The sequence below is a fragment of the Physeter macrocephalus genome, chromosome 19, assembly GCF_002837175.3.
Source record: "Physeter macrocephalus isolate SW-GA chromosome 19, ASM283717v5, whole genome shotgun sequence".
NCBI lineage: Eukaryota > Metazoa > Chordata > Mammalia > Artiodactyla > Physeteridae > Physeter > Physeter macrocephalus.
Genome location: NC_041232.1, coordinates 404,892 through 416,023, shown reverse-complemented (window position 1 = coordinate 416,023; position 11,132 = coordinate 404,892). Strand labels below are relative to the sequence as shown.

The 11,132-nt window shown below is 43.0% G+C and overlaps 1 protein-coding gene across 1 annotated transcript in view; it reads right to left on the bottom strand.

Annotated features, from left to right (window-relative positions):
- PSMG2 (proteasome assembly chaperone 2) overlaps window positions 1–11,129 on the bottom strand; it is a 17,679-nt gene extending 6,550 nt beyond the window's left edge. Inside the window, exons 1-3 of the mRNA XM_024120974.3 lie at window positions 10,995–11,129; window positions 9,104–9,275; window positions 6,334–6,392 (exon numbers count right to left, since the gene is read on the bottom strand). Of these exons, the coding sequence (XP_023976742.1) occupies window positions 6,334–6,392; window positions 9,104–9,275; window positions 10,995–11,051 (288 nt within the window). The 5' untranslated portion in view covers window positions 11,052–11,129. The remainder of the gene's footprint in view (window positions 1–6,333; window positions 6,393–9,103; window positions 9,276–10,994) is intronic.
- Window positions 11,130–11,132: the final 3 nt, after the last annotated feature.

The following is an 11,132-nucleotide window of genomic DNA, read 5'->3' as shown; positions in this document are numbered from 1 at the left end:
TTTGCTGTACAAAAGCTTTTAAGTTTCATTAGGTCCCATTTGTTTATTTTTGCTTTTATTTCCATTTTACTACAGGGTAGGTCAAAAAGGATCTTGCTGTGATTTATGTCATGGAGTGTTCTGCCTATGTTTTCCTCTAAGAGTTTTATAGTGTCTGGCCTTACATTTAGGTCTTTAATCCATTTTGAGTTTATTTTTGTGTATGGTGTTAGGGAGTGTGCTAATTTCATTCTTTTACATGTAGCTGTCCATTTTTCCCAGCCCCACTTACTGAAGAGGCTGTTCACTGTATATTCTTGCCTCCTTTATCAAAGATAAGGTGATCATAGGTGTGTGGGTTTATCTCTGTGTTCTCTATCCTGTTCCATTGATCTATATTTCTGTTTTTGTGCCAGTACCATACTGTCTTGATTACTGTAGCCTTGTAGTATAATCTGAAGTCAGGGAGCCTGATTCCTCCAGCTCCATTTTTCGTTCTCAAGATTGCTTTGGCTATTTGGGGTCTTTTGTGTTTCCATACAAATTGTGAAATTTTTTTTTCTAGTTCTGTAAAAAATGCTAGTGGTAGTTTGATAGGGATTGCATTGAATCTGTAGATTGCTTTGGGTAGTAGAGTCATTTTCACAATGTTGATTCTTCCAATCCAAGAACATGGTATATTTCTCCACCTATTTGTATCATCTTTAATTTCTTTCATCAGTGTCTTATAGTTTTCTGCATACAAGTTTTTTGTCTCCTTAGGTAGGTTTATTCCTAGATATTTTATTCTTTTTGTTGCCGTGGTAAATGGGAGTGTTTTCTTAATTTCACTCTCAGATTTTTCATCATTAGTGTATAAGAATGCCAGAGATTTCTGTGCATTAATTTTGTATCCTGCTACTTTACCAAATTCATTGATTAGCTCTAGTAGTTTTCTGGTAGCATCTTTAGGATTCTCTATGTATAGTATGTCATCTGCAAACAGTGACAGTTTTACTTCTTCTTTTCCGATTTGGATTCCTTCCTTTTCTTTTTCTTCTCTGATTGCTGTGGCTAAAACTTCCAAAACTATGTTGAATAATAGTGGTGAGAGTGGGCAACCTTGCCTTGTTCCTGATCTTAGTGGAAATGGTTTCACTTTTTCACCACTGAGAACGATGTTGGCTGTGGGTTTGTCATATATGGCCCTTATTATGTTGAGGTAAGTTCCCTCTATGCCTACTTTCTGGAGGGTTTTTATCATAAATGGGTGTTGAATTTTGTCAAAACCGTTTCTGCATCTAATGAGATGATTATATGGTTTTTCTCCTTCAATTTGTTAACACGGTTTATCACATTGATTGATTTGCATATATTGAAGAATCCTTGCATTACTGGGATAAACCCCACTTGATCATGGTGTATTGATCCTTTTAATGTGCTGCAGGATTCTGTTTGCTAGTATTTTGTTCAGGACTTTTGCATCTATGTTCATCAGTGATATTCGCCTGTAGCTTTCTTTTTTTGTGGCATCTTTGTCTGGTTTTGGTATCAGGGTGATGGTGGCCTTGTAGAATGAGTTTGGGAGTGTTCCTCCCTCTGCTTTATTTTGGAAGAATTTGAGAACGATAGGTGTTAGCTCTTATCTAAATGTTTGATAGAATTTGCCTGTGAAGCCATCTGGTCCTGGGCTTTTGTTTGTTTGAAGATTTTTAATGACAGTTTCAATTTCTTGCTTGTAATTGGTCTGTTTATATTTTCTATTTCTTCCTGGTTCAGTCTTGGCAGGTTGTGCTTTTCTAAGAAATTGTCCATTTCTTCCAGGTTGTCCATTTTATTGGCATATAGGTGCTTGTAATAATCTCTCATGAGCAACCAAACCAAAAAACTAATCCAACAATGATAACAAGCGCTAAAAACTATACTAAAAAAACCCCCCCAAACCAAAAAACGCTCAGTCAGAACCCTAGGACAAATGGCAAATGCAAAGGTATACAGACAGAATCACACAAAGAAGCATACACATACACACTCACAAAAAGAGAAAAAGGAAAAAATATATATATATATTAAATAATAAAGAGCAACCAAATCAATAAACAAATCTACCAATGATAATAAGCTCTAAATACTAAACTAAGATAAACATAAAACCAGAAACAACAACAACAACAAAAAACCAGAAACAAATTAGATGCAGAAAGCAAACCCCAAGTCTACAGCTGCTACCAAAGTCCACTGCCTCAATTTTGGGATGATTCGTTGTCTATTCAGGTATTCCAGAGATGCAGGGTACATCAAGTTGATTGTGGAGATTTAATCCGCTCATTGTCTATTCAGGTATTCCACAGATGCAGGGTACATCAAGTTGATTGTGGAGATTTAATCCGCTGCTCCTGAGGCTGCTGGGAGAGATTTCTCTTTCTCTTCTTTGTTCACACAGCTCCTGGGGTTCAGCTTTGGATTTGGCCCTGCTTCTGCGTGTAGGTCACATGAGGGCATCTCTTCCCCACCCAGACAGGACAGGGTTAAAGAAGTGGCTGCTTAGGGGGCTCTGGCTCACTCAAGCCGGGGGGAGGGAAGAGTACAGAATGTGGGGCGAGCCTGTGGTGGCAGAGGCTGGCGTGACGTTGCAACAGCCTGAGGCGCGCCGTGTGTTCTCCCGGGGAAGCTGTCCCTGGATCACAGGACCCTGGCAGTGGTGGGCTGCACAGGCTCCCGGGAGAGGAGGTGTGGATAGTGACCTGTGCTTGCACACAGGCTTCTTGGTGGCTGCAGCAGCAGCCTTAGCATCTCATGCCCGTCTCTGGGGTCTGCACTGATAGCCGCAGCTCACACCCGTCTCTGGAGGTTGTTTAGGTGGTGCTCTGAATCCCCTCTCCTCGCGTATCCCAAAACAATGGTCTCTTGCATCTTAGGCAGGTCCAGAGTTTACCCTGGACTCCCTCCCTGTTAGCTGTGGCACACTAGCCCCCTTCAGGCTGTCTTCACGCAGCCAACCCCAGTCCTCTCCCTGGGATCTGACCTCCGATGCTCAAGCCTCAGCTCCCAGCCCCCACGCGCCCCAGTGGGTGAGCAGAGAAGCCTCTCGGGCTGGTGAGTGCTGGTCGGCACCGATCCTCAGTATGGGAATCTCTCCACTTTGCCCTCTGCACCCGTTGCTGCGCTCTCCTCTGTGGCTCCAAAGCTTCCCCCCAGCCACACCCCGTCTCCGCCAGTGAAGGGGCTTCCTAGTGTGTGGAAACATTTCCTCCTTCACAGCTCCCTCCCAGAGGTGCAGGTCCTGTCCTATTCTTTTGTCTCTGTTTTTCCTTTTTTCTTTTGCCCTACCCAGGTACATGGGGAGTTTCTTGCCTTTTGGGAAGTCTGAGGTCTTCTGCCAGCGTTCAGTAGGTGTTCTGTAGGAGTTGTTCCACATGTAGATGTAGTTTTGATGTATTTGTGGGGAGGAAGGTGATCACCACGTCTTACTCCTCCACCATCTTGAAGGCACCCCACAATGACTATTTATTTTATCTTTACGACTAGAGATAAGCTAAGTGTGAGGAATCTAGATTTCAATTTCCCGGTTCTGTACTTCAGTGATCTATTGTTACTCAAAAACCACCACGTGGTTATCTATGAGACGTTCTTGCCAGAAATTTCTGCCCCAAATCTGATCAGAAAGAAACAGTTAGGTGAATCCAGAAGGCTGAAAATCTGGCCTGGGTCCCTCAGAGGAGTCAATATTGTGAATCACAGAAAGAGGAGGGCAGCTCTACACTGAACACCAACTGAAAAGATCTAACAGCCTAAGGCAACACACAAACCTTGCCTGGATCCAGAACTGAAGGATATCTGGGGAACAACTGGGGAATCTGAATATGCTGAATGCTAGTACTTAATAATTCACTGAATGCTGACTTTCTAGGTGTGTGCCAGTGTTGTGGTAGTGAGGTTGTGTGTGAAGGAGAGTCTCCTTCTTGTATGGAGTGAGCAACATGATGTCAGCAGCCTCCTTTTGGACTGTTTGGCAGGAGGAAACTGTGTGTACTTGCACAAAGAGAATCAAGCACATGTGGCAAGATGTGAACAGGTGACTGATCTGGGTCATAAAATTTGGGGGGAAACCCACTTTATGGAAACTCTTTTCAGAGACTGTTAATAAAATAATTATTCAATAAAATTTAAAACGCAGGTAAGAAACAGCTACCTTTTAGAAATAGAAGGGCAGTTTGTGTCGTGGTTAAGAGAGGCCAGATCCAGAGTCAGGCTGCCGGGTCTAGAATGCTGGCTCCACCCATGGACCACACGGCTTGAGCAAGCTGCCTGAGCTTCTGTTTCCAATTTCTCACTTGTAAAATGAAGATAATTAGCATCTGCCTCCTAGGATTGTTGTGAGGACTGAGTAGAGAAACATGCTTGAAGTATTTAGAGTATTATTGGTGCAAAGAATCTATGCTCAAAAAATGTTTGCTACTTTGAAATGACTCTTTATTTACATCTATCAACAATTTCAGGGACTTCCCTGGTGGCACAGTGGTTAAGAATCTGCCTGCCAATGCAGGGGACATGGGTTTGAGCCCTGGTCTGGGAAGATCTCACATGCCATGGAGCAACTAAGCCTGTGCGCCACAACTACTGAGCCTGTGCTCTAGAGCCTGCAAGCCACAACTACTGAGCCTGCATGCCCAAAGCCTGTGCACCGCAACCAAGAGTAGCCCCTGCTTGCCACAACTAGAGAAAGCCCACACGCAGCAACAAAGACCCAACACAGCCAATAAATAAATAAATAATTAAAAAAATTCATTTAGAAGTGTCTGAATTGTCCATCTTACTTCTCGAACTTACACTGATATTAGGAAGAGAACAAAAAAGCCACGTGGCACAATGTAAAAATGCTAGCAACTCTCACTGCCAAACTTTGTGTGTGATATTGTTATCTAAGGAAAGAGTGATAAATATTAAAATAACCATTGCTCCATTCATGATAGCCTCAAACTGGAAAAAAATCAAATGCTCCATCAACAGTATGGGTAAATCATGGTTTATTTACACAACAGATTCATGCACAGAGGTGAGAAGGAAGTAATTACCTCTACCTGCAACAACGTGGAAGCACCTCGCAGATAGAATGTGGCCAGACGTGAAGAAGTGCGCCTGTGAGATCCCGCTCCTACAACATGGTGACTGTGGGGGTGTGTGGAAGGGCCCCCAGGAAGGGGAGACCTTTCTGCCCCCCTGAACAGGTGGTACCTCAATCCACTCTACACCAAGGCTCTGTCTAGAAGCCGAGGATACAGGAGTGAATGACACCTTGTCACTTTTCTGAGGGAACTTCCTTTCTATCAGAGGTGGGAAGTGAGGAGTTGTGAAGAAAACTAGCTCAGGATAAGACGAGAGAAAGGGTGCTGGGGGGAGGCCTTTCTGATGAGGGACAGTTAAGCAAAGACTAAAGGAAGTGAGCCATTCAGGTGTCCAGTGGAAAAGTGGTCCAGGCAGAGAAACTACTGTGAAGACTGAGACAGGATGAGCTTAATGTGTTTGAACAGCACAGGGTGGCCAGCGTGGCTGGAGCAGGGCAAGCAAGAGGGGGAGCAAGGGACAGGCACGCAGGAGAGCTGGACGTGGGGCCAGGGAACGAGCTGCCCCGCAGACGCTCCATGGTAACCAAATGCTCTTTACAGCAGCTGCTCGCCATGCATGGCTGTGGAGAACTTGCAATGTAGCTACTGGGACAGAGGAACTGAATTTTTAATTTTACTTACTTTTAATGAGTGAGTCAAAATTTAAACAGCTACATGTATCTAGTGGCTGCCACATCAGAGATGTAGGGCCTGTCGGGCCGTGGTGAGGGCTGTGAACTCTCTTTGAGATGGGAAGCTACTGGTGGGTTTGGAAGGCAGAAGTGATGCGCTTTGATTGAGATTTAAAGGATCATGGGTGGAGCTGTCTGCAGGGCGAGTGGTGCAGAAGCAGAATCGGGGCATGAGGGAGGGGGTGGCTGGACTGGAGTGGTGGCAGCGGAAGACAAAAGAAGTTGGATTCAGAAAATATTTTCATATATATATAATTTTTATGTAGATGCCACTGGTTTGAAATGTAACTCAAATAGAATAAACCTGTAATATTTATATGCTTAAAGTTTTTCACCAATGCTACCTGAATCGGGAATATATAAGACCCAAGCTATATGTCCCAATTCCTTTCAATATATTCATGAAATAATACTAACAACTCTGAAATTTTATGAATATTTCTCTATAGAATCAGACCTTGCTTAACCGTATAAACATAAACAAAGAAATGATTTTTGAGTCTTAATGATAATGACTCAGTATTTTCTCATTATATTGCACTTCAATAAACTTAAGAAGGCAAAAATATCATACTAACCTTAATAAAAATGGATCTTAACTGAAGAGCCACTAGTTTCTTTGAAGGCGATGCATACACTGCAAGTCCAAGAAAATGAAACCAAATGATAGTTAAATTGAAGGAGTCATACAAGTGAATTTATAATGATAAAAAGCTGAACTAGGACAACTTCTGTATCTAAATGTTTTTGATAGTTAAAATATAGAACATATGCACTATGTCATTTAGTTAAAACAAAACACTTTAATACCTCAGAATTCACCTGTGGGCTTTATTCTATGGAATACATTCAGTGCTGAAAAGTTAACTGTAAGAAAATTATCAAAAATTATTTCTCTTCTTTGACTGTAAAACCAGAGAAGTATTCCCCTGGAAATTTCTAGCATTATGACAAATGACATCATTCTTAAGACCGTTTTTGGTTTCTGATATTCTTTCCCCCTTTCTCTAGAGAACAGCAACAGTCATTGGGATTAGAAGAAGGAAGAATAAAATGTGGCGAATGTTAGCTGTGTAATAAAATACCCAAAATAGGTACATTTGTGTTCTTTAGGAGTTTTTGAAAGACCTAAAATAACATGCAAAAATTTTTGTGAGTCGACGTGTGTGAATTTTTTCTGCAAAAAGGATCCACAATTTTCATCAGATTCTACAAGGGGCCCACTTTACTGATGCTTAAGAGGTCCTGCCCAACTTCACCTCCAAGAATGAGAAGCTCCAAAATGACCCAAGGACAAAATACAGAGTGCCTGAGGACACGTGATTAGGCCACTGTGCCAAGGGGTAAGCTTTCAGTTACTGTAAAAAGATTACAAATAACCCTAGACTTGGACACAGCCTTTGGTGGATCACGTCTCTCCTGTTATACAGGTCTTTTCGGGGTTGTCTCGTTGGACTGGTGCACGTGGGGTGGCCGGGGCTATGCTACATCAGCGAGTCTGCTGACCACCAGGTATGTGTGGGGCAAAGGAGGTTAGAGCAGAAGGTCTAGGAATTAGGGAAAAGGGCAGGCTGAGCTTTAAAATATAAGATGTACCACTTTCTACAACAGCAAAACTTGTGTTCTCCACCAGTGTATCACGAAGGTCTTTTTATGTTGTTAAGACCCTGTTTTCCAGATCCTTTTTCTTGTCAGGTGATGTAACATCGCCTTTCATGTATTCTGGCCAAAAATATTTAGCTTTTAAATAATCAAGCCTTTATTCCTAACTCCAGTTTCAGAAAATACAGAAACTAGAGGAACATGGCAAATGACACCACACGAAGCAATCAGACAAACGTAGAAGGTGGGACATTCTATAGGACAACGTGTCCAGTTTTTTCCTTCAATAAATCAGTTTTGCAAAGAAGGGAAAGATTATGTAGGGTAACAGATTTCAAAGGCACGATAATCAGAAGTACTATGGCCTGGTCTGAACAAACTAACTTTAAAGGACAGTTTTGGGTAAACTGGGCCTCTCTGAATATGGATAGGGTATAGGAAGATATTGCTAATTTTGTTAAATGCAATGGTGTTTTAGCTATGTAAGAAAATGTACTATAAGAGGTGCATACTTACATATTTGGGGGTGGAATGTTGTGATGTCTATAATTGATTTCAAAAAGACACCTCATCTTAAAAACTAAAAAAGTGGATTAAAGAACTGTACCCAATGGACCTGCTGCCAGTTTGTATCAGAGGAAAAAGCCAGTGGGTCTTCCACTGGAGCGAAGGTGCATTAGCAGGTGACGGGGAGGCAGGTCTCTGGGTCAGGCTGGCTCGATTAATCATGGGACCATAACTTCTCTGTGCACTGGTTCCCTGATCTATAAAACCACCCATGGAGTAGTTGTGAGCATTAAGTTAATTAACACATGTAAATGCACAGTGTTCAGCTCAGAGGAGATACTCAACAAATGACAGTTGTTATCATTAGTCTAAATATAAAAATTCTAGTTCTACCATTTATAGTCCTTTGTCCTTCAAGGCAATAATTGAAATTATCTAGTGTTAACAAAACCATCTTTCTAAAGTATATTTCATTATTGCAAGCTAATGACATGGTTAGTAAGACTGACAAAACCCAAAATGCTTCCTCACTTATTTCTCGGTCCACCTACGGTCTTTCATGCTCCTCTGTCACCTTTGGCTTCTACCTTAAACTGGTAAACCGAAGACTGAGAGGCCAAGGCAGCAGCTGCTCATCATGCGAGGTAACTGGAGGCTCCTTTGTTTTCCTCTCCTCCCGAGGGGCAGTCTCATCATGAACACAGTGGTCGGGGGCTGTAAACTGTGTGCCCCAACTAACCCAGCTTGACAGTGCAACGAGGAACTGTGGAGACGTACGGCGTGGGAAGAGCCCACACCTACTGCAGTGTTAGGAAACTTGGCCTTTCTGAGCCTCGTCAGTGTTACGACAGATTCTACAATGTGAAAGGATGGCAGAGGCCTGTGTGAGGTAGCGTATATTAAACATACGGGACTGAGCCCAGTGGAATTCTCTCTCCCTGGTATTAGTGATGCTTACCCACGCCAGTAAGGAGAGAAATAAAACTGAGGATAAAAGGGGAAAAACCCCATGTTAAACAAATAGGTATCTCAAATTCCATCCAAGGATACAAATATAACCACATCTCTCAAGGGAGCTGCCATTTAGGAAAGGCTAAGGCCTAAACCAGGGTGTATGCAGGAGAGGAGAACACAGCGCCCTGAACTCTGCACAGAGCCGGTGCCAGGTGCTGCAGGACATACTGGGAGGGTCTGGTTCTGATTTAAAACAACTCTACCTTGTAGGAGAATATAACACACCTTCAGCATTTATACTGAGTTCTGTTGAATTTTCTTCTGCAGTTGCATATGGATTGTTTCCAACCATCGGCACAAGACAATCGGTATAGAAGTAACCAATCTTACACATATTCAGTGTAGAAATAATCAGATCTATTGCAAGCTGGCCAACATTTCCAACAGATACTGCTGGCTGAAACAGTAAAATAATATATTCATTAAGTCAACCAAATTAGCACACTTTAAAAAGTTTAGTCAGAAGACAACAATCACAGCACTGGTACTGCACGCTTACACTCAGGTGAATCACAGCTGGATTCTGACCCTTTCATTAGCTCCACCTTTCAGACTACTGATTGAACACTTACTGAATACCCCAATGGAATAAATCTTCCATTTCTTCAACCCAGCATGGCTTCCCTCTTCACCACTCCACTGTCAAGGGTACCACTAGTATCTTTTGGACATTACTTTCTCTATGACATTTTTCTTTTTCTTTTTTTCTTGCCAGGTATCTCCTGCAAAAACACTTTTTCTCTTTTGTGATTAATAAATATTTTTCAGGGAGATACTTTGAAATGAAGTCAAATTTCCTTCCTCAGTACATTATCACATGCTAATTTAAGCATTTATTGACGTTTTATTTCTTTTTTGGCCACGCAGCATGCGAGATCTTAGTTCCTGGACCAGGGATCAATCCCGTGCTCCCTGCAGTGTAAGGGTGAAGTCCTAACCACTGGACCACCAGGGAAGTCCCCATTGATATTTCTTGTGTGCACTATTATGATGAAAATTATCAAAAAGTAACTTTTCTATTACCATCATCCTTTTAAAAAACTAAGATATAATTGACATATAACATTATATTAATTTCAGGTGTACAACACTGTGATTCGACATCTGTACATACTGCAATATGATCACCTCAACAGGTCTAGTTAGCAACTAATGCCACACAGTCAGAAAAAACTTTTTTTCTTGTGATGAGAACTTTTTAAGATCTACTCTGTTAACAACTTTCAAATGTACAATACAGTATTAACTATAGTCACCATGCTTCGAGTTACATCCCAGGACTTATTTTTGACTAGAGATTTGTACTTTTGACCCCCTTCACCCAACTTATCCACCCCTGCTGGCAAGCAACAATCCGTTCTCTGTATAAGTTTTTGTTTGTTTTTTGATTTTATTTTTTTAAAAGTTTTTTTTTTTTTAATCTTTATTTTTTTGTGGTACGCGGGCCTTTCACTGTTGTGGCCTCTCCCGTTGCGGAGCACAGGCTCCGGACGCACAGGCTCAGCAGCCATGGCTCACGGGCCCAGCCGCTCCACGGCATGTGGGATCTTCCCGAACCGGGGCACGAACCCGTGTCCCCTGCATCTGCAGGCGGACTCTCAACCGCTGCGCCACCAGGGAAGCCCTGTCTGTTTTTTAAATTCCAAATATGAAGCTTTTCTTAAGAGGTCCTTGGGTCTCTCCCCCTCCCAATAAATCCTAGGGCCTTTCTGTATCTTTTTCAACGTTCTAACCTTATTTACATATATGTGTTTCCAACTAAACTGCAAACTCCTTGAGGACAAGAATCTAGTCTTTTTGTCACATTTTGACACCACAGAACGCTGAGTGAGCAAAAGTCTTTAGCAACCCGTCTGTAGTTTCCTGGCTAATGACAACGATTGGCTAGCTTGAACCTGACTCCCGAACTAGTTGAGAAAAGGTTTTCCACGATGAAATGTAAAGCGAGTGGCCCGCACGACACCAGCTGAGCACAGGTCACTCCCCCGCACGTTACGCTCTCACTCCCCCGCACGTTCCGCTCTCAGCCACCAGGACTCGCGGCCGCAGACCCGCGCGCGTCCGGGGACCGCCGCTCGGACCCCCACCCCGCCCCCTCCCCCGGGGCCGGACTCACCATCAGGAGCGTGCACCCCGCGAGGTCGGGGACCGAGTCCCCGCAGGGGACGAACATGGTCTAGCCGGCTGCTACAGCTGGAAGAGCCTGCGGCCGGAAGTGCAGGCGGGAGGCGCGCGGGGTCCTACAAGGCCTTAG